Here is a 21,892-nt window from a genome sequence, read left to right on the forward strand (position 1 = left end):
CCCCGTTCTTTCTTTGGGTTCGGCCGCGAAGGCACGAAGGGCGAACGAACGGACAGGAAGTCAGATAACCATCGACCCTAGCCGCCTGCCGCCTTCAAGAACCGAGTGCTCTGTTTCAGAGATGCCTTGCTCTTCGGGGATTCTCGCCAGTTACCGATTCGTCTTCACCGGTGAAAAAATATTTGTAGGGTGCAACGGTAAAAATACGCCACGACGGCGGCCACCAATGACGCCAAATGTAGGTGATACCGGAAGGAGCAACCCTACCATGAATTTTCCTTTCTTTGAAAACAAACACAGCGAAGAAGTAAAACAAGCCAGGCAGAAGGAACGAGGGCAGACTAGTGGATGCCAGAGTTAAGATTATGCAATCCTTTAAAAGATAAACTAGTAGAAACAGGATCTGCGGCTGATGGTTTTATCTTGGTCCACGGAACCACGCGTGAGCCACCGAAAATTCGTGGAATGCTTAGAGCTGCAACTGCTGGACGAACGTGCGCTACACGCTGACCACAATGATACAACGCGCGTCTGTATCGGATGCTTGAATCTTTTTGTGCTTAGCTCGTGTCTAGCCGGCGAAAGATAATACTGTTTCGAGATAGAGTCTTTCGAGATAGAACGACGACGACTGATGCGCGTCGTTGTCCTTACGATCGTTACGTCATGTAGATCCTTGGAAGTCACCCGAGCGTATGTTTTACCGACGCGCTTAGTTTCTTCGATCCGTCCACCTTCCGGTAGAACGTAGAAACGTATCTCGGTATAATCGAAGATTCTGAAAAAAAAAAGGCGAATCCAATTGAACGCCCCAGCGGGGGTTTTCGCGGTGCATCTGTTTCGCTGGGACGCAACAGCGTTATTTTTTCCAAGGGGGTCGATAGGTCGAAAGTATTCCGAAAGAAGCCAACTCACCTTCTCGTGGCTTCTCGGTAAATATACTCGGCTCGTACGTGGCCCTGTGCATCTGTGTGCCCGGTGCATGGCCACGTGCCACGTGCGTGTCAGCTGCAATACGACGAGGAGTTTGGGTTCTTCTCGATCCCGCGTGTGCACGCGTAAAGGAAGCTGTCTATGGTCGGCCCTCCTTTGGCGATTTTATCGACGGGCCGAGACACCGGCGCACAACCCGCGACCAACGAGCTCCGGTCTCTGCACAGACCGAGAAGGAGAAAGGAAACGGAGAAGAAAAGAAAGGAAGAGAAAAGGCCGACACCGCGATCCACGACTACGTAACGTAGGTCGAAGAGAAGAAAGGGCGGAACAGGGTTCAGGAAACCGCTCGTATAGGAAAGCAGATATACGCACGGCACAGTTCTGGCTACCTGCGCGGTCTAATCTAAATTTTTCGATCCCACCACCCAGTGGCGGGTAGCACCCCGCAGTGGAACACGCGCGGGGATGGAGGCGATCCAGCAAGAAAAAGGTGTACAATGCTACGAAATCACTTCATCGAAAGCCTCGGCAGATGCTACCACGAGGTGTGCACGTTGTGTTGTGCAGGCTCGGAGAAAGGGAGCGAGCGCCGTGCATCTCCTGCCTCTTTTTTTTTACTCTCTTTCGTCCTTCCCCTCTCTTTCTGTGGCACACGCTTGCGGCTGGAAACCGGGGAAAAAATGCATTAATTTCCCTGCGCTGATAGACCCAAACAGATGTCCACCGGGAGAGGGACACGATTCACCTTCTGTGCCGCACGTGCCACTTTCTTTCGATACTTTCCGCTCCGAGCAAGATATACGCCTCGTAAGCTCGAGGTAAGTATACGTAAGTGGGTATATCGTGATTTTACGTAACACGAAATGTCCGATGGTAGGACGCAGAAAACCTCAGGATACGCCTGGAGAATGTTAATCTTCGTTTAATCGAGCCCTGCTTCTGGGACCAAGACTGGTTTGAAAACTGCTCGCCAGGGTTGGCGGATTACCACGACGCACAATGGTCTCATTAAAATAGGAATGCAGTTCCTATGACACAAAGTACGTGGCCGGTTACTTAACGCGATAAGGACAACCATGCCCGAAATCGTCGTTGATGATACGTGATTCGCGTTCGATCGATCTCGTTTAAGCGTAAAGTGCCATTTCACGCAGGAAGCAACCGTCGGTTTACTACGCGTGCAATTATCATTTTATTCTCGTTTCACTACGATCTCGGGCGAACAGCTGTCAGTTTCGCTTGCGCGACGCGATCGATCGATCGATTGCGCGATATTCATGAGTTTCGCAATGAAATAACTGTTAAGGAAAGTGCAAGCGAATCTAGGCGCGCGTACTTTTGTAATGGTCAATGGGCATCGTTAAATGCGATCAGAGTGTTTACGCTTCGAGCTTCGATAAGCGTGACATATGTTCCCCAAAGAGAATAAATTACGACGAGGGTAAATGAAAACCCACTTATGAATCGTAATGCTACAACCTGTGCCTTAGACGTTTGTTAAAATTATCTCCGATCGAAAGATTTCTGAATAAACAAACGCTTCATTTTTCATTCGACAACTGCACCGTACGAGGTAATCTTTGCGCGACACGGTGCAAGATGCATTTTACGATGCTCTAGTGATAGAACGAGTTGCGAACGTACAAGTGCCATGTTTTCACAATGAGAACCTCCGATCGAACGATTTGAAAGGAAGAATGAAAGGACAAGCGCCTCGTTTTTGGAGCAACTGCACGATATAAAGTAATCTTCGGATGATCTTCATCGACCAAAAGCAATCTCGAAGAGAACAAGGGCTCTATTTTCCAGAAGCAACTGCCAATCGTTGAACTTGGAAAATCCGCCCAAAATTCTTTTGTTCACTTTCTGCATTAAGCGAAACGACGATCGATTTTCCCCAAATAGAATGCTTTTCCATAAAATCCATATTTACAGATCTCATAGCCCAGCTGTACAAACGATCGGAATCGCTGTACTCTTACGATGAAAGCTGACCTGCAGGTTGGACGAAGCCGACCCCTGGCTGTAGCGCGTCGTCGTTTGCACGAAATAATGTCCGGATCCCCCTGACTGTGGAGAAAGGGTTTGGGACCGCGACGTCTGTTTCGCTTGAATTATATACATGTGCGTATCGAGGAAGAAGAAGGAACGGCGACGGAGGGCCGAAGCGAGGCAGATTCGAGTAAAAATCTACGGTGGAAGGGCAACACGAGGGGAGGGAGAGGAGGAGGTCGAGGGCCTAAAGGAAACACATGCCAGGAAGGCTCGTGCCACGACGATCTAAGCCGTATCTCGTGAGGTTGCAGCTGCCCTGCACCACCGCCGCAAATTGCCTCTCCCTCCCCCCTTAAGCCCCTTTCCCGACCTCTCCTCTTTCACCAGCACCCTTGTTGGCTCTGCACGATAGTCGGGGCACGAAGTCGAAGAACTTGGAATAGAGGGGTCTGGCTTCTTTAAAGCGAGCCGGCGAACCAACGAATTGTACGTTCATATTTACGAACACACAGGGCCAAAACTTATTCTTTTTCTTCTTCTCCTCCTTCTTCTTCTTCTTCTTTCGCTTTTCATCCAACTCTGGGTTCTGTGACTCGAAACTTTCCGTGCCACTGTGGGGCCCCGGATGCGCGTCGAGATATAGCGAGACGAAGCGCTCGGGTGCCACCGTCGCGTCGTCTCGCGAAAGTGGGGATGAGGCCGCTTCGAGGAAGGGTACGAGAGAGGGGCCCATTGGGTCCTGGCGCGGCGTGCTTCGCACCTGGAGCCTCGCAAAGTACGCAGAAACGTTGGCTCGTGTTTGATCCTGTCGACGTGGAAGGACACGCGGCTCCGGCAAGCGTGAAAGTTCCAAAATTACGAGTGCAAGATGGTGATTAGGAGATTATCGGCGTGATAACGCTCATCCTGACAGACTCTGATGTCTTTCTTAAATATGATGATATGTATTAAAAGAAGGAAGAAATTATTAATGTATTCCTAGTGGCGAAGCGAAGCGAGAGGTAATGAATGAGGAGATAGCAAGAAGCCAGACCAGTGACGAAACGAAATATTCATGAAATCAGTCTGTTTGGCTAGAAAATCAATTAAGGGTACCACGCGTATGGTGCGCAACGAGGACCCCGTGGCGTTGATATATTTTGGCAACAGGGCAACAAATTCGATGGGTGGGAAGGAGAAAGAAAACGCGCGAGAGCAAGAGAGGCACCAGCGGGCCACGGCTGGCTGGACAAATTCGATCGTTGTCGGCCGTTTGACGGCTATTGGGCAGAGAGATATATTCAGTTACCAGGTTTAACACGAGACGCGCGTCGTAACACGATAACTGGTCGCTCTTTCGTGTTCCCCTAAGAGGCCACAGAGGCAAGGAGCGCTAACGACGACTCTTTCGTATGATCAAATTTTCGACTATCGAATATTCATCGACCAACGGAAAGAGGGGACCCAGGACGGTTCCTTTTGTACGGATCAAGTCGACGAATTTTGTGTCCTCTCTTTCCCTGTGTCAGCCACGGTGCCACGAACAAATCACACAGGCACACCGCTCCGAGATTGGAGCCGCTTTATTGGCCTAGGCGGTTCACCTGTTAATCGAACTCGGAATATTTTAACGAAATTCAATGGAAGGATGATCGCGATAACGTCGAACAATGCACACTCGAGCCTCGAGGTGTCCTAGAAACCGAACTTAAGCCCCGAAGTTTACTCGATCGCCTTTATTCCTCGGAACTCTTCTCTCTATCTACGGGAATGGCTCTCGAAGAGTACTTTACGCCTGTTGTTCGCCCTTCTTACAGGATCGTCGGCCGTCGTGAGCGAGCAGGAGGCATACTGTACCACCCTAACCTTTCTTTCTGTCGCCTTTTTCCTTTCTTTCTTTCGCTTTGGTGTCTGAACGGTGGTAGAAGTAGCCGCGGGTTATTGCCGGGCCGATGTCATTTTCTCTCGTTGGCGAAAGGCTTGAGGGAGAAAAGCGGGTGGCAGGAAGAGGCGAAGGAAGGCTAGAAGTGACTGCGGAGAAACACTTAGTCGGTGACGCGTTTAATGTACGTCAAAGGGCTGTCGTTGTCGTCATCGGGGCTTCTAGTACTTCGTCGCTATTTAACGTTGTCCCTGCCGTTCAAGATGCCCTGAACGAGATAACCGATGAAAAACGCCGGCCTTAACAGCCGAGGAGACTCGGCGACGAAGAGCAACGAGGAGGAGATGTCTCTCGACGGAACGTCATCGACCCCCGATCCCCTCCCCCTCCGCAACCCCTTTTCTTCGTCGTACAGAGACAGTAGGGTAAAAGGACACGGGCGGCGCAGCAGGATTAAAAGGATCGGCAATGGACGCTGTCGCGATGGTCCTTTGACCACCCTCGACGTATTTAAACGAGCCATCGACCCGGCGTGCGTCTGTGTTCCGTTGGCGGAACGTGTATACGCGCACCCTCCTGTCCGAACACGTTCTGACGGCTGCTCTTTCCTCTCGACTGTATACGCGCCTATACCACACATATTCACGAGTGTATCCGTCGAACGAGGATTGGTTTTCAAGTCGCAAGAAGAAAAGGATACGTGTCCTTCGAAACATATACTGCCAGATAAAGTAGAATTGCGTAACTCCGCACGAAGGAGATATGTTCGTAAAAAAATAAGGTCGCGTATCTTTGAATCTTTTCAAATGCATTGCCGGGATACGCGTATCCGAGTCTCTCGAGCTGGCTCCTTCTGTACCAGATATTTCCGCCCTGACTATTTTACCCTGGATTGCTCCGGTTCCGTGAACACGTAGTTTCATGCAACTTTATGCGCATTGCTCGGTTATATTTATGTCATGATTCGCGCTTTGCATGTCCGCGGAAGCGAATGGATGCAGCGCAACGAGCTCGCCTCTTGTATTAAACCGCCTAACAAAGAAGGGCTTTATTAGGAATGCTAACGCGTTCTTTCTTCCTTCTCTCTCTTCATCTCCTCTTTCTATTCTCATGCTCGTCATTAGCGACTTATTAACCTGCGTATTAATGCCCGGCATTTAAAGCAATCAAGCGTGCTCCGTTTCAAAAGAACGATCCACTTTGCTGGATGGACGGTTTCCTGGGATAATATACCATCTGTCAATTTCCTCGGAGACGGTTTCGAGGAATTAACGCGAGGATTTACTCGCTGGCGCCTCTGGACGGGAATCTGTTGCCAGAATCTGCTCTTTTATTCGCCTCGATGAGACGGCGCAACGAAATATTCACTCGAGAAGGAATTGTTCGGACGAAAGAGACACGGTGGCTGCGCGAATTTCTCTCTTTCGCCACAGTATCCATCCCCGTGAACTCTACCGCGCCGGAGGTGAACGGAGAAAATCGGAAGCGTTGCCGCGAGAACGCCCTTCGAAATGGTCGTTACCGGGGCCCTGCTGATTATCTAAGGGCGGACGTCATTTCCGCGTGGGCGTATGCCTTCGGGGGTCAAAGGGAGCACGCGGGTCCCCGCGCACACCCCCTTTCTGCTATTTCGGGATTAGACTCGTCCATTGCCAGACTCGACAGCTGGGGTAGATTTTTGAAATTCCAGCTGCTGCCTATTTCCTACGGTCTTCCGGTGGAATTTCATCGATCTGTTTCTCCACATTGTTGGCCGAGACGCCAGCTCGGCCAGACAGGGTGAAACGAACTTTAATTCGCACGCGAGACAATGTTTCCACTCGATACATGGCGAGGCAAGAGGGTTGGGTCGATTTCGATCCAGCTTTTATCGGACCGTTTACGCGGAAGCCGATCGATAGCGGAAATATTTAATGTCAAATGTGATAAACGACAGGGTTCGCGCTAGGTATTCCACTCTACCAGTAGTATTTATCGTCAAACGTTTTGGTCATGGCGCCGTTTCTATGGAAAAGCGTAACTTTCTACGAGTGTCGCGTGTACTTACGTCGAACGTGGTTTTCATTCATTAAATTATCTAATCAATCCGACAATCGATTTCGTTTACGAGATCCCGATATAACATATCTTACTCGCTCCTTTTGTTTATCGTCACTTACACAAATTATCTTACGAATCGTGGGTATTATGCGTCAGGTATCATGCGTCAGCTAATATACGTCACTGTAGCGATACATAATACCAAGAATTAATAGTTCTGAAAATTTCATATACAAAATGAGTCGACAGAAACGATGATCTAAGGTAACTCATTGTCTACTCATCGCATTTAAATATATCAAACTCTGACAAATACTCTACCATTGCCTTCACCAAGTATCCTGACTTTCCCCTGAAGCATTAATCACCGAAATTTCCTTTGCCTATTCTTCGCTGCTGCAAACTGCTCGGCCGGGGCACGGCGAACGACGAAATAAATAAGGAACGCGCGACGCCTGGTCCGAAAATGGAACAACAAAAACGTTCGATAATCACAGGTTTGCCGAGCGACTAGAGTACATATGTAGCAGAAAGCTGATGTCTGTGGGCATCGGTCGTCGATCGCTACAGCATATATTTTTTCATCCAGTCGGTCGATGGGCGCCCCTGAAGCGGGACCCAGAGGGTGCATCGGAATCGTAGAGGTCCGAGGGTAACAAACGCGAGTAAAATGGATAAAGGCTACACCTGGCCTCCGGATGGTCGATGGCGGCACGCGCTGCTCTCTCTCTCTCTCTTTCTCTCTCACTCACTCACTCGTTCTCTCCGTGCAGATAGGTCTCGTTTTCCCCCCCGAATGTACACACCTGCCCCTCACCGACACGCATGCACGTCGCTATGACTGTGCGCGCAGCGAGGGTCGTAAATGCACACGGATTACTCCCGGCGATGCCAGTGGTATGGAGGATAGAAAGAGAAAGTGGACGAAGCAGAGTGAGAAAGGGGAAAGAGGGGAGGCTACGACGCAACTAGAACATAGTTAGCCCGCTGCGATTCCGACATGTTATTTCCTAGGATGGTAGACAGAGGAGGCTGTCTGACTCGAGTCGAGGTCCTTTGACCGGTGAATAAACTTTGCGCGAAGAAAAGGGTGCTCAACGAGCTTACTTATGTATACGACGCATTAATGCCGACCAACCACCGTACCGGTTCAACTTGCCGCGGGATGACGAAATAACCGTAAATCTTGATAATCGATTTTTGTATCCGGAGCGCAGTATTTTTGCAGAATTTAATGGAGAATTTTTGGAGATCTGTTCTAGTTACAGATATCGGTAGATTCGATGCGTGTGTTAAGCTTTTTAGAAAGAAACGATGGACAAAATCTTACGATTCATCGTCATTGTAAGTACTACCGGTATCTAGGATGTTTCATGATATTTGTTTAACGTCCGAATTCAATTTCATACGCATTGTCGATGGCAAACTTCTTCGTGACAATGTCAAAAGTTTCGTCGAAATGTCCTAGTTTACAGAAGGGATGAAAGTTCCTCGTATACAGAATCCTGCAGCTAGTTTACGATTATGACTTGAGCAAGTCTTTCGAAACTTTTATCAAACATCTGTGACAAACTATAGAAACAATTACTGTTTTCAGACATCGTAACGTCTAACAAACAAAGTATACACATGGTGAAAGAGCGAGTCTCTTTGATTCTTCATCTACGTAGGACACAACAGCGTGATTGCAAGTAACTTTCAGCCGCGAGATCGTCGTGACGACAGTAGAGAGGCGGCGAAGCGAGAGGATGAAGGGACCTAGAGAAGCCTAAGAGCCGGCTGCTGCCAGCAACGATACCGTTTCTCGTGGTTGTTTCTCCGATGCATAGCCTCTCTGTGTTTGCAGCCCTCTGCTTCGCCAACTTTGCCATTCCAACGATGCGCCCTTAATCCCTTTTCCGTTGGCGCGTCACCGAAGAAGTTGACGTTTACGCCCCTTTGAAACTTGCCGCCTGGAAACTTAGCCGCTCCCTAACGAAGCGCCGACTCTTCGATATCGTCGTCGACGGAAACATTTTCGAAATTGCACGGAAGACCAGAAAGTCGCGAGAGGCACGCGACGAACTATCCAGATGGACGCGAGGTCGTGGAGAAGAACGGCGAGAAGGAAACGGGCAAAAAACGCGAGATTAACGGGTTCGAATCGTCCAATTAATTTCAGAGAAACGCGCAAATAGCGAGAGCCGCCAATAAGCGGGGAGTTACAAAGGTAAACGAGCTTTGTAGGAACGTGACCGCGCAAGAGGGAAGTTACACGTGTAATGCCTCCCCCTGATGACGTTGATGGTGGCGATGGTGGTGGTTCGTTTGTTCGGCTGTAACATGGACGGACTTTTCTTCGTGAAGCGCAAAGCTCCGATAGCGATGCAACGAAACGCGTCCCTCGCGCCACGGAACAGCAGGCTGCGGGGGAAATTGGTGGAGGACCGCATTATTAAAAGTTTCCATGCTGGGCGTGGACCTGATCGCTCTCTTTCTCTCGCTCTCGTTCGTGTTCTCTCTCCTCTAGCACTCTGCTCGCTGCGTCGTGTGACAGCTCTCGAGTTTTCGACTTTGGAACGGCGTTCTCGCTAGAGCAGCTCCTAATGAAGCGAGGGACCCTTTAATGACCATTTTCCGTGGCAGATGCTGCAATACCGTGACGTAAATCGATCGCGTAACTATATGGGCAAACCGTCGAATACGATGACGACATTTCGTGACGACGACTAGGAAAGGGAAGAAGAAACGGAAAACCAAGGAAAGGTAGAACGACACGCGCAGAAAGAGACGAAATAAGACGGGCAGATGGTCATAGGGCGAAGGGCACGTGCCCTAGACACCGGCTTTACGATTTCATTATTTCTTTTTTCTTCTGAACGACGACGTAGATAATTAGAGATCCTCGTAGCCGATAAGGTGTCCCACACACGCGTACGCCACCTCTTTCTCTTTTCCTTTTCTCTCCTTTCTCCTCCCCTTTATCTTTTTTCCTTTTCTGACCAACGGTTATTACGATACTCGGTATCGATCTGACCCTTCCACAACGTTATATCGACGCAATTCGAACTCCCTTCTTTACCAGGAATTACTTATCTTGCTCTATTTATGCCGAGTTCTTGGTTACTTCCGTTCTCGTGGTCCCGCTGACGTTTAAATTCGACGCCGCTCGAAACGAAAAACGGAATCGTTAAGCGTTTAACGATCGCCCGTGATAAACTGATGTCTTTAAATTTATCTTGTTGGACGTTCGTCTTGGTTGGGGAATGATCGCTCTGCGCCTTTTTTTCTTTGCCCGTAGAATCGATGATCTTTTCCGTATTCTATTGTATTTATCTATTTTAGTCTGATTTTAGTCTGGAAAAATCGGTCTTGGTTTTAGATAGTTTGCGAATGTAAAGCAAAAGTAAAACTAAACTTACAGGTAGCCAGCTACAGTACATTCAAGTATATCAATTCTTTGGAGTTGGTTCCTTGACAGTAATGTCGAAACTAATAAATATATTCTATTCCGTATATCAATATATTCTATATATATTGTTTCTGCTTCCCTCTGTGATCTTTTGTAAGTGTAATAAATTAAATATAAGATAATTCCGGTAGTTAGCGAAGATTACCCTATATGTTAATTAACGAAAAATATTTTATACGTAACGATAAGTCGGAAAAGAAGAATCAAACTTTTTCGTCCAAGGCCTCGTTTTCGAGAAAATAAAGTTGAAAATTCGGTGAGTACACGTCCATTTAACAAATTCTTCATGGACTGTGTTCGATATGGCTGCCAACTGACGAAACCTATCTGAAACTCGATTTTTTTCGAAAACGATACGTGATACGGAAAAATTGTATTTTACACTTTCGACTTACATTTGTTTATAGAATAATTTTCCGTGAATAATCTCCTGGTGTTAATCAAGTACGTGTAGTGACATAGTCACGCTGTTTCCTCGAAATAATCTCGAATGAAAAAACTTTATTTGTTAAATTCTTTGAGAGATGAATAATTCCTTATCTTTATCGCGTGTCCTGGAACACATTGTATATCGAGTTTTTATATTGAAACTATGAGAAACGTCAATCCGTTCATTTTAATATTCAATATTTATATTATATTGACGTCACCATTGTCGGCATCGATTCTCACATTTCATTGTATTTCACTGTTTGCGTTCGAATATTTTTTAAATTCGTCAATATTTGCCTTTCGCGTTGCATGTGTACATACATGTTCATGGATTTTGTTCCGTATAAAGTGAACTTGAATTTCAATATCCATAACCGAGGGAGTATAAGTTTCTTCGATGTATGTAGATCGAGTTTACGTCTTACATCACTTTGAGAAAGTCTGTGCTTCATCGCGGTTTAAATACACACCTCAGGTTTCGGAAAAAGACTATCAGGAACGAAAACGATTCGCATGGATGCAATAAAGGAGTTTATCACAGGGCAACGATACGATGATTATTCCCTAGGCGTGCGCCGCTCGAGCACGACTTTCAATCGTGACCTAAGACGATCGATTCGTTTACCCTGCATTATTCTCGAATCATAGTTTTGATGAAAACAAGTTACGTCGCTCCCTCGAATATCGCGAATTAACTTACTTTTCACCTTTCCAAGAGTAGAACAATTCTCACGATAGATTTTCTAACTTCTACGTAAGATTTTGAATCATTTAGCAAGGGTATAGCGATAACGATCGATCAACGAGTTCGCACATACGAGGCAAGAAAGCACGACAGAGTGAACAGCTACGTGACGCGATCCTTAAACTGATCAAAGTGCACACGTAGATCGGTGTAACGTCGCGCAATATGATGCAATCGCTTCGTTATTACAAGCATGGCCGTGCAGTATCTTTCGAAATCTATGATTTTCTAGTAATTTATTCGTTCGATAAATTCCTTAGATTTTGCAGTGCATTCCACAACGAGGAATGCTTTTTGGATGATAGGCGCGGTGTCCCACTGACCGTAATAGCTGATACGGCTATTTTTCAAGCGGTCGAAACCGAATCACGAAATTACCTGGACGTAAATCGAAATCGCAAATACCCGTGGTAATACCCTAATCCCGGTATATTGGCCTCCCTCTCCGTTCTACCTATGCCGTGTGCGTCTGTTTGTCTGTCTGTCTGTCTGTCTGTCCGACTCTACGTGTACGTGTGTTCGCGTGTATATGCAGGATTCACGTATTGAAAGCCAGAGCGAACAGCGTCGAACGATGAAAAAGCGGAGAACGACAATCGGAAAATTGTGCCATCTGGTCGAAGGCTGCGTTCACACCGAACAATGTCCGCATTATCTGTTCTCCGCAACGGTGGAAGAGGCATGACGTGGCAAATGCTTGGCACACCAGACAAATCGACTAGTCATTGAATGACTGCGCTTCGAATGGCGAACCCAGTTCCACCGAACAGGAAAAATTCCGGGGAAATGCGATTTTTACTGTCCGCACGAAATCGCTGCCGTTATTCGCTCTCCCGCACGTGTGGTCGCAACTGCTGCGGGTTTTACAAAAACGATATTATCCTAATATCGTGGGTGAACGAAATTCTTGTAATCTTTGTAAAAGACCGTGTCGAAGTTGATGTCGTGCGGGGCTAAGGACTATGTTGAAATTTTAATTTTAAAATATAATTGTTCCTATGTATTTGATCTCTTCAGAGATGAATTTGTTAAGCTCATAAGAGAAAAATTGTTTTGTAACTTGTAGGAAGAATAATATTCATGTATTTAGACATTAGATGCTACGAATGACTATTCGCGAAATGATTTCATTTTCATTTCTTCCTCTGCTGCAATAGTTTCTTCATTTACGTTCCCTTCTTATCTTCCTCCACCTCTTCTTTCCTTACTTCTTCACTCCCTTTTTGCTTTTTGTCCTTCCTACTCTTACCCATTTCTTTTATTTTATTCCTTTCTTACTTCCTTCTTAACCTTCCATTCTCTCCATCCAACGCTACATCATCTTCCCTCTTCTTTTCCCTTTTTTCCCCACCCCTTCTCATAAAGACTTAATCTGTTACGTAACAGCTACTATTCTTTGGCAAGGTTTACACAAAAAATTGTTTAAAGCTATTTATAAAAGGATTTTATATTTACAGTTGCCACTAAAAGTATCTGCACATATCTGTATTATCCTATGAAACACTTTTTTATCAAGTTCTACGTTTCATTTTCATAGCGTCAAGCTTTCATAGTCGTATAAAACTACCGCTAAATGATACAAAATTTAATATACTTGTAGCTATATTAATTACCATATAGATGCTATACTTAAAGCGGGGACTTTTAGGCAAATTCTTTTTTTCGAGAATATAATTCAAGAAACAAAGCAAGTACTACAGAAAGCACTACTATACTTTGCATATTCCATGTATTTATTCATACTACGCACATTCTGCGTACTTTCGCAGTTTTAAATTTCTTTCAATAAATCAACGGTGTGCAAATACTTTTACTTGTAGCCACTGAATCCATATAAACCGGGAATAAGAAAGCAACGCGAAAATTTGTAGAAATAACATAACCGGTTAATCGGCTGGTCTCGACGGGCCATGTCGTCAACGAGTTCGTCGTCGTCTAGACTTGTTGCAGACGTGACCTAAGGTCCGGATTAATTTTAGCAGTATTTTGTTTCGACCGCGTCTCGCGTTGTACGCGACGAGAGAGCCGAAGAACCCATTGGCTCGTCCGGAACACGTCGGTATTCCAGAATATTTCGCACGTGCACCGCGCAAGCCAGGCTCTGCTTCGCGGAAACGCATCATGGCGCCAGAAGCATCGACCGCGAGGCCGTGGTTTCCGCCCGACCGTTTTCCTCGTTCGTTAAAATTCCCACGTGCCACGCCAACGAGGAGAAACAGCAGTCGGGTCAAAAAGAGGTTTTCCAACTTTGTTTAAACTTTCACGGCGTAACTATACGAGCAATATCTGAACTATGCACGAGCATAACAACGATGGTAGAACGTTCGCGCTTCTCGCGGGCGAGATATCTTTCCACTGATCTTATTATAGAATAAACTTGTGATCGAATCGAGTTAACGACGTGTTAAATTATGATTTCCAGCGGACCGTTGCGTATTCATAAGCCTAATGATTAATATCTACGAAACTAGCCGGTGCAAAAATAACAATACACATAAATTGGTAAGAGAGTTCGAGAATCGCATACCGTAGCTGTACTCTGAAAGAAGTTTTATTCAACGAGCGTCGTAGACTTGTTGGTCACAAAGAATCTTTGTCATAGTATCAGAACAATGACATGTCTAACGAAACGTACGAAATTTGCACCTCCGAACGTATCGTGAACGTATTGCGAGACGATTTAGCGCAAAATTACAATGAAGTATCTCATTTTGCCAAAATTCTCAGTGATACGTTTCTAAATTGTATCGTATGAAATTGTAAAATATTTTGTCACGGAATGCTTCTTTCTCGGATACTGTCTTCCTTCGCAGTTGGACGATACAGAGTCCTCTTTGCATCGGCACAGATTATTGATGCAATAGAATCGTTCATAGATCCTCTAATTGTTTCGAGCAGCTTATTTTGTAACGAACAGAATTACGTTAATTTGCTGAACGATCGACGCATGCCAGATAAACAAAGCGTTTCTCTATCGAAAGATACGATCGTTCCGCAAAGAACGAACTTTCTAATTGCACCTGAAATCCCGTGAGCACGTTGTCGCTGGTAGCTGGTAATCGGAAACCATGCAAGAGCGCGCACGGTTACGAAACACGCTTTTAATTACATGGTCTGGGTGATCTTGGCACCTGTGAAACGGTGAAACGGTTCACCAGGGAAACCTGCGTACGCCTTACGAGACTTTCGACGATGACCAGTACGCTTGCGATACTCGTTCGATGACAATCCTTCTAACGTATTTACATTCTCGTATTAATTGGACAAGGCGGCATACATATTACGCGTGGAAATACACTTTACCAGACTAAATGTCGAATAATCGTACGGATGTACGATAAAACGCGTTGCACTCGTTCTTTTCACAAGGAACAGATCGCACGGGTCGATTCGGAAAGAGCTGGGAATTATGTTCTGCGCGGTCAGATCAAGATCAAGTTGAATCGGAGCAGGGTAAGAAATACGACGCGCAATACCGATACTACGTTCCTTTCTTCCGTTGCGGCTCGTATCGCGCTCACACGCGCCATGCCGCCTGCATAAATCAGTCGTGTCAATTAAGAAGTTCGAGATCATTGCAAAATCGTGACGCCCTATGAATATATCGTTCGAACGACCGATGACGATGAGCCTTCGAGAGTTGTTAGTTATGCTCGGTGAAGGAAATGGGCGATTAGAGGTTGGGAATTAACCTTTGTTCTAAGCTAACGCTCGGAACCGAATCCTTCTTTGGTGCACATGTCGAAGTAACTTTTGTTAATAGGGAGAAGATACATGTGTGAACATTTAAATGCTACTACTAATCCTTTATAGTTATGACATTATATGTGTAATCGAAAATGAAAATAGTTCCATGTCACATAGAACGTGTGCATCTAAGAATATTCGATAATTGTCCTTCTGACACACGTACTTGTTGTTGGTATATAAATTGAGTGCTCTTTACTTCCATGTTATTCTATTATAAATCTGTTATATCATTGGCATCGTATTTTTAATTCAGAATCGAAGTGCAGATAAGTGAATTCAACATGCGAAAAGTTCGTTCGATCGAGTACTAAGAAAAATTTCGTTCGTGTAAGCGGAGTTTTACTACAAAAGGTGAAAAAATCTGTTACAATTTCCCAATAAATGTAACAAGTAGCTGGTCTAATACATATGTCTAACAGTGTACGTGTTTTGTAGTAAACGAATTAAGAACATCGATCATCTTGTCGCGTTAGAAGATCGGAATTGCAAAGACAGTGACAATTGTTCGTGTGTTCCCGCGATGTTGAATCGACATCAGATTTTTATGTACGGTCTATTTCACTCATAGGTAAACCGACTCGACGTGTGTTCCAAAGTTCGCTCATCCGAAACGTTGGCAGGGAAAGAGAGAAATAGATGAGGCAAGAGAGCCAGCGAGATCGTAGAAGAGCATAGGAGAAGAAAGGAAAGGGAAGAAGCAAAGGAACGAGAAAGGAGAGAGAGAGGCGAATGACGTTGACCTCAAACGAGGCGCCCGGCAGTTGGACGGTGCAGGAAGGGAGGACGCGACGCCGCGCGCCGCGACGCTGACGCACCGTGTATATTTGGCTAGGGTCCGCCACGTCCGATCGTAGTAGTTCTTTCCGCGGTAGATAATCTCGAGTGACTGCTATCCTCGATATCCTCTAGGTCATATTGTTCCGATTTTAAACCTCCATTTCATGGTCTCTATTTTTTCACCTAACTGTCTCGTCAGTCACCGATAACACCTTTAATTTTCTAGTATTTTCAAACGTATCATCTTTGTCCACTATTATTAACTCGTCTGATGTTTATCGTTTCGCCGTTGTGAAACTTCCAATTTTGGCGTCGCTCTAGTTTTCTTTAAATACCAATGGACCGGTTAACTTTGAAATCGTAAAAATTCGAAGGGACACAGATTTTTTATTTACAAATGCTTTTTCTTTCGTCGTCTAGATTCGTATAGAATTAGTCATTCTGGTCGTTCGTCAGCTTGAGTTCGCGTCACGAAGACTATAAACGAGTCATGGTACGGACTTATTAGGTCAAAAGCATGGCTCAGGTGTTTCATAGAATCTAAGAATTTCAAAATTGGTTGAAAAATATCTGATCCTGGAACACTTTTCGCTAGAAAATTTATCGAGATAAGGGTCGTTGCTACTTGTATCCGTAACATTAATTTTAATTAATAATCAGCGATCTTCTCGCTGGTGATAAAGATGATCAGTAACGAATGCAATCGAGTTTTTTCCTTTTACCAAAATAGCCGATTTTATCTTCAGGTAGCGTTTTCAAGCGCGAGCAAACTGAAGTGGATGCAAAACGAGAGGGGCGGGAAAACGTCGGGGCAAGCGTCTCGGAGCCAAAAGTTCGGGGTGACTGTAAAGAGTAGAGAAAAGTCGAGGGGGTTGGTAAGCAACGCGAGGATTCGTTGTACGCAGAAGAAACAGCAACCGTCGACTACCGGCGCTTCGAGAATTTATGGACGAGCCCTTCTTTCTCTTTCTCTTACTCTCTCTCTCTCCTCTCTCTTTCTCTCTCTCGTCGGGTACCGCGTATCCGGCCGGTGCGGTGCTCAGAAAAAGCGAAACCTGCACGAGAGGACTTCGGCGTTACATTGTGTAGCGGCAGTCGCCGATCCTCCGAAAGAGATTTCCTTTTTCTCCGTATGGAAATGAGCAGGCATTTCTTTCATCACGGCCTTATTCAATGTCTGCTTGCGCGTACATCATATTTTCCTCTTACCCTTTGCCGATGTTCTACATACTCCAATGTTTCAACAATTTCGCCATCTCCATCCCTTAAACATCGTTCCTCCATCCCGTTCCATCGTTCCTTTCATTTCGCGGAGACGTCGAGAGGTTCTTCAAAGGACGGATAGTTACATTTTCTTGCCATGTTTCGCGTAACGCGCGGAAATTCGTTTTGTCTCGCGTTTTGATGATATTTCACGCCGGCACGGAGTCAGGGAAATTCGAAAATGTTCGTAAATAATTTCGAGTGAGCGACACAAATGTAAGGCAGAACATTTGAAAGAGATTTCAACTTGCTGTACGATTCAGACGGTACGCTAAAAATATTAAGAGACAGCACGCTTGTTCGATGTGTATGCAAACGAATTTTCATTCGTTTTCGCTCTTTCATGCAAACGACACCGACGAGCAAGCTCTGTGTTTTATAACGAGTTCACTTCGTTCTTATCATACGGTCACACTCTTCAATTTTTCCGTATATGTGCAGGCTATTGGTTTATAAGCGCAGATTTATCCAGATATATCAACATCGAGATAGATTCACAAGCAAATTAACGACTGGAATATATTTGTTGTGACAGTTAGAGGTGGGAGAAAGAGAGGAAACTCACCGTGTGAAGCTTGCGTCCGACGCTACGTACTGTTGCAATTTGAGAAGAAGTTCGTCCCTTCCACCTTCGTCGCCACTTCCTCCAACATTGCAAATACTTGTCCCAGTAGGACTTAGAGTATAATTAACGTCATCGCAGTCTTCGTCGATCCCCATTGCTGTACAAACCGAAATATAATAATATTTAATCAAAGAGGAAGGAAAAAGGTAAAACTTATTTCGACTTGCTATACGTTATTGTAACTTAGAAAAGTAAAAGAAAATATTCCTGCCTGTTTCGTTACGTATCTTAACATATTAAAGACGATTTATCATTTTTCCAGCGAATTTACGTTATTGAATTTGAATTTTTATCTTTTGTCTAGATTTTAGAATTTTAAGAATTTCCAAGCAATTCAATTATATATTTATATAAATATAAATTATATATTTTTTTTAAATCAATCTATACCTTTTCACGTGTTTCTGATTTATATAATCCTTATGCAGCGGCACATGAGTAGAGGACAAGTGAAATCATGTTGTTGTTTTGCCTCGGAGTATCAAGATCGTTAAGAGACATGTAATGTAAGAATAAATAGACTCTGAGCAAAACAATGTCGCCGTTACGCGCAACCGTCGAACAAAGACGAATTTGAATTTTCCGACTCCCTCCCGACCAGAATAAATGAACCGACGCAACCGAAAAGAGTAGTATCTACGAGTATCTTTCTGTTTTTGACAAGTATCTAGCGAGCATTTATTGAGTATTAATTAGCAATTTTACTTTGCGATTTACACTGTGTACGAGCGACTCAGCGAATATAGCCTGTATATCTACTTATTATTTTTAAATATATTCGACGGTTGCGACAACAAGCAATAACATCTAATAAATCTCACGGTCAAACGTACTATATACCAGTCCTCTACACTTACGTAACGTATTTCTTATAATAATGCGTTTTTTGTTTTGCATAGTTCTTACAATTATGCTTCGTCGGAACAGTATAACTTACTCTGTTTACCTACGTGTTTCAATGACGTTACATTTGCACAACTTTCGTCCCTTATTGATAAACAGATTAAAAAATAAAAGAAAAGAAAACGAAAATATGTCAACAGTTGTACAGTTACGTAAATTGCTAAACGATATTAAGATAAGTGGCTCGAAGGAATATGACGACAAATAATGTTATTCGAACCGGTTCGCTCGAATTCAGCCGGTTCGTTGCACCGATCGTGAACATTCGTTTCTCTGTATTTCTGCTGAGACAATTTCCCTGTATCCACGGCTATCGCGCACACGATAGAAGGTTGCCCGTGTGTAACTAGCGTGTCCGTAACGACTCGTGACAAAGAACGAGATAGAGATTCAAAGGAGAAGGCAGCAGGGATAACCGGACGCTTTAAACGGAGCAGTTCCTGCTTCCAAGTCTGCTTTCCACCGTCCCCTTGTGTTCACCTTCCTCCGCCTCCCTACATTTCTTCCATTTCCCTCCGCGTGTCTCGTATTTTCTACTAACGCGAATTTCCTCCGATTTCTCTCTTTTTTCCCACTGGCCGGGGGGAGGGCGGAGGTCGGTTCAGCCATGTTATTTCGTCATCGCGCGGAAAACTCCGCTGAATTTTAGAGGCTAGGAAGAGCATACAAAGGAAGAAAGAAGGAGGGAAAAGCAAGAAGAAGAAAAAGACACGGTGTCGTTTCTTACAAACGAACGAATGAGACCCCGAGTATGCACGTTTCCGTACGCGATGAGGTGAGAGGATTTTTTTCCGCGTCTTTCTCACCAGCGGGCTTCTTAAGGTCATAAAGAATTATTTTAATTCTCCGCCAGGTCTAATTCCATTCCGTTTCGACGAAGCAAAATTAATTTTGTCCCGGTTTTTACGCTTCTCGGGACAGCATGAGAATTACCTCCGTCTCAGCAGCAAAACGATAATTTATAGGAGATTCGCGGATCTCGTGGTCTCCCTCGAGATATTTTTCTCAGCATTCTTAGCAGGCATTGGAGGGGAACGGAGTAGAGGATAGGAAATGAGAGAGAAAAGGAAGAGGAGACAGTGGAAGGAAGAGATTGTAGTCGATGGTTCGGCCACTCCTGCGGCGCACGAGCCACGTTGGATGCAAGAAGATGGAAGCAAAAGGAGCGAAAGAGGAAGATAATAGGTACATAAAGAAGGCAGATAGATGGGAATGGAAGGAGAGAAGCGTGGAACGAGAGCAACATATCGATCTCACGAGACTTCCGTCTGTCCGATTCTAGGCTCTCTTTTATCGTAACGCTCGATCGGATCGACCGTTCCGCCGACGAGCCCTTCTATCTGAAACAAGCGCCCACCCTCTTTTCTCCTGCTCTCTCTCTCTTCTCGAGACCACCCTTTCTCGTCGTCCGGCCTAGTACAGCCCCCTCTATCGGCCTCCTGGCATCACCGTGTGGGAGGTAGGGGCTGGGCTCCAGAAACTCATTTGAATCACGTGCAACGACGAGTCAAGTGCAGCCGTACTACGCGTTTACGCCGACGTATATACGCGCGCTACTATGTAGTTACTAACGATCTCCTTTTTCTCCCTTTCTCTCCCCCCCCCCTCTCTCTCTCTCTCTCTGCCAAGTTTCGCATTCGCTCGTCCTTAGCCTCGCGATTCCGGCTATTTATTGATCTCAACATCCGTAACCGTGTCGTCGTGCCGCGTGTTCCATGTTCGTCTCAACCTTCGAGTCCTTTTTTCTCTCGTCCCTTATTTTCCCCACTTTCCCTTACTTTTTCACCCGTCTTACAGCAATATCGGACAGAGTATCGGATCCCTTGCTTCCGAAACCTATTATTCACGCGTTCTCGTTTCTTTTCATTCTTCTTCTGTCGTTCGCATTTGATACCGTTTCCACCGTATTTCGTCGGTTGTCTGCCCTTCGAAATTTCTCTTTATTCGACCGTTCGTTCGTAATGGATATCAGGATTGGGCGGCAAACGACGACGAGCGCGATTACGAGGGGTGCCGACGCTACGGGGATGAAGATGGTGGAGCAAAGGACGAGAGATGGAGACAGATAGTGGGAGGGGGTGAGAAATAGAAGGAATGGGAGGAGAAAGAGAAAGAGAGAGTGTGGAGAGAGCAGAGGGGCGTGGCAAGATGAATGATCGCAAGACGCGGGAGTATTGATCCCGGGGACTGTGCTCTGACTGTTTCTCTCTTTCTCTCCACATCCCTCTCTCACTTCGGCATATATACGCGCGTCCTCCCCTTTCCCGTTCTCTTCTCCACCGTGTTCCTCCGTGGTCGTTCTATCTCTCTTTACTTCTCTTTCGCTCGCTGTCGGAGTTTCGCACCCCTATACCGGGTGGCGCACCGGTTAGGTTCAGGGTCATGCGTGCACCCCTTTCGCCTGTGTGTCGGCTCCTTCCTTCCTTCCTTCCTTCCTTTTGCAAAGGGAGAGAGCCTGCTCCGGCCTGGATCGAAGTCGAAGAACCCAGAGAGGAGAGATCGTTGGCTCTCTCCCTCTCTTCCTTTCTCTCACCCCGATACAAGGCAAACGGTCGCCGACCAGTTCTACCACTGTGAGAGAGATCAACGACATTTTCGGCGCCCAACGTACCCCTGGTGTGCGTGTCGCGCTGCCACGCCGCCGTGGCCCCTGCCAGAAAGGATAAATCCTGATCTCTTGGACGTCGGTATAATGAACCTTCTCCTTGTAAGCTCCGCGCACCCTTTACCCTTCACCCTCCCGAAAACCATCCGACGAGGAAGATACGATGACAACGACGACAACGACGTCGACGACGACAACGGGACCCACATTCGACGTTGGAACGATCTCGATACAACTAGAGCGGCATACACCGTGCGTTCGAATCGGCGACGAGCACACGGTCGCGCTGGAAACCTGTATCCGTTTATCGCGCGTAGCAGCGCACACCGAGGTCGGAGTGCCTCGTTACTGGTGCCGCTAATCTAGTATTTGCAGAACATTACGCGCGCGTCTGAGAACGTTCGATTGTGGCGACGCGGTTCGTGGAAATGCGCCAACCTTTAAAACGTATTCCATATACGCCGCGTTCGTTACATTAATTTCACCTTGGCTACGTGTCTGAATTAACG

General features: G+C 45.8%; 1 protein-coding gene across 2 annotated transcripts in view; it reads right to left on the bottom strand.

The window, feature by feature from the left end:
- The window catches only part of LOC117233164 (serine/threonine-protein phosphatase 4 regulatory subunit 1-like), a 148,444-nt gene that overhangs the window by 107,094 nt on the left and 19,458 nt on the right, over window positions 1–21,892 (bottom strand). For both annotated transcript variants that reach the window (XM_033493194.1, XM_033493195.1), the window contains exon 2: window positions 17,816–17,972. In XM_033493194.1, coding sequence (XP_033349085.1) covers window positions 17,816–17,970 — 155 coding nt within the window. In that variant the 5' untranslated portion in view covers window positions 17,971–17,972. The remainder of the gene's footprint in view (window positions 1–17,815; window positions 17,973–21,892) is intronic.

Source organism: Bombus vosnesenskii, unplaced genomic scaffold (assembly GCF_011952255.1).
Source record: "Bombus vosnesenskii isolate JDL3184/JDL3185 unplaced genomic scaffold, Bvos_JDL3184-5_v1.1 scf7180000013295, whole genome shotgun sequence".
NCBI classification, from domain to species: Eukaryota; Metazoa; Arthropoda; class Insecta; order Hymenoptera; family Apidae; genus Bombus; species Bombus vosnesenskii.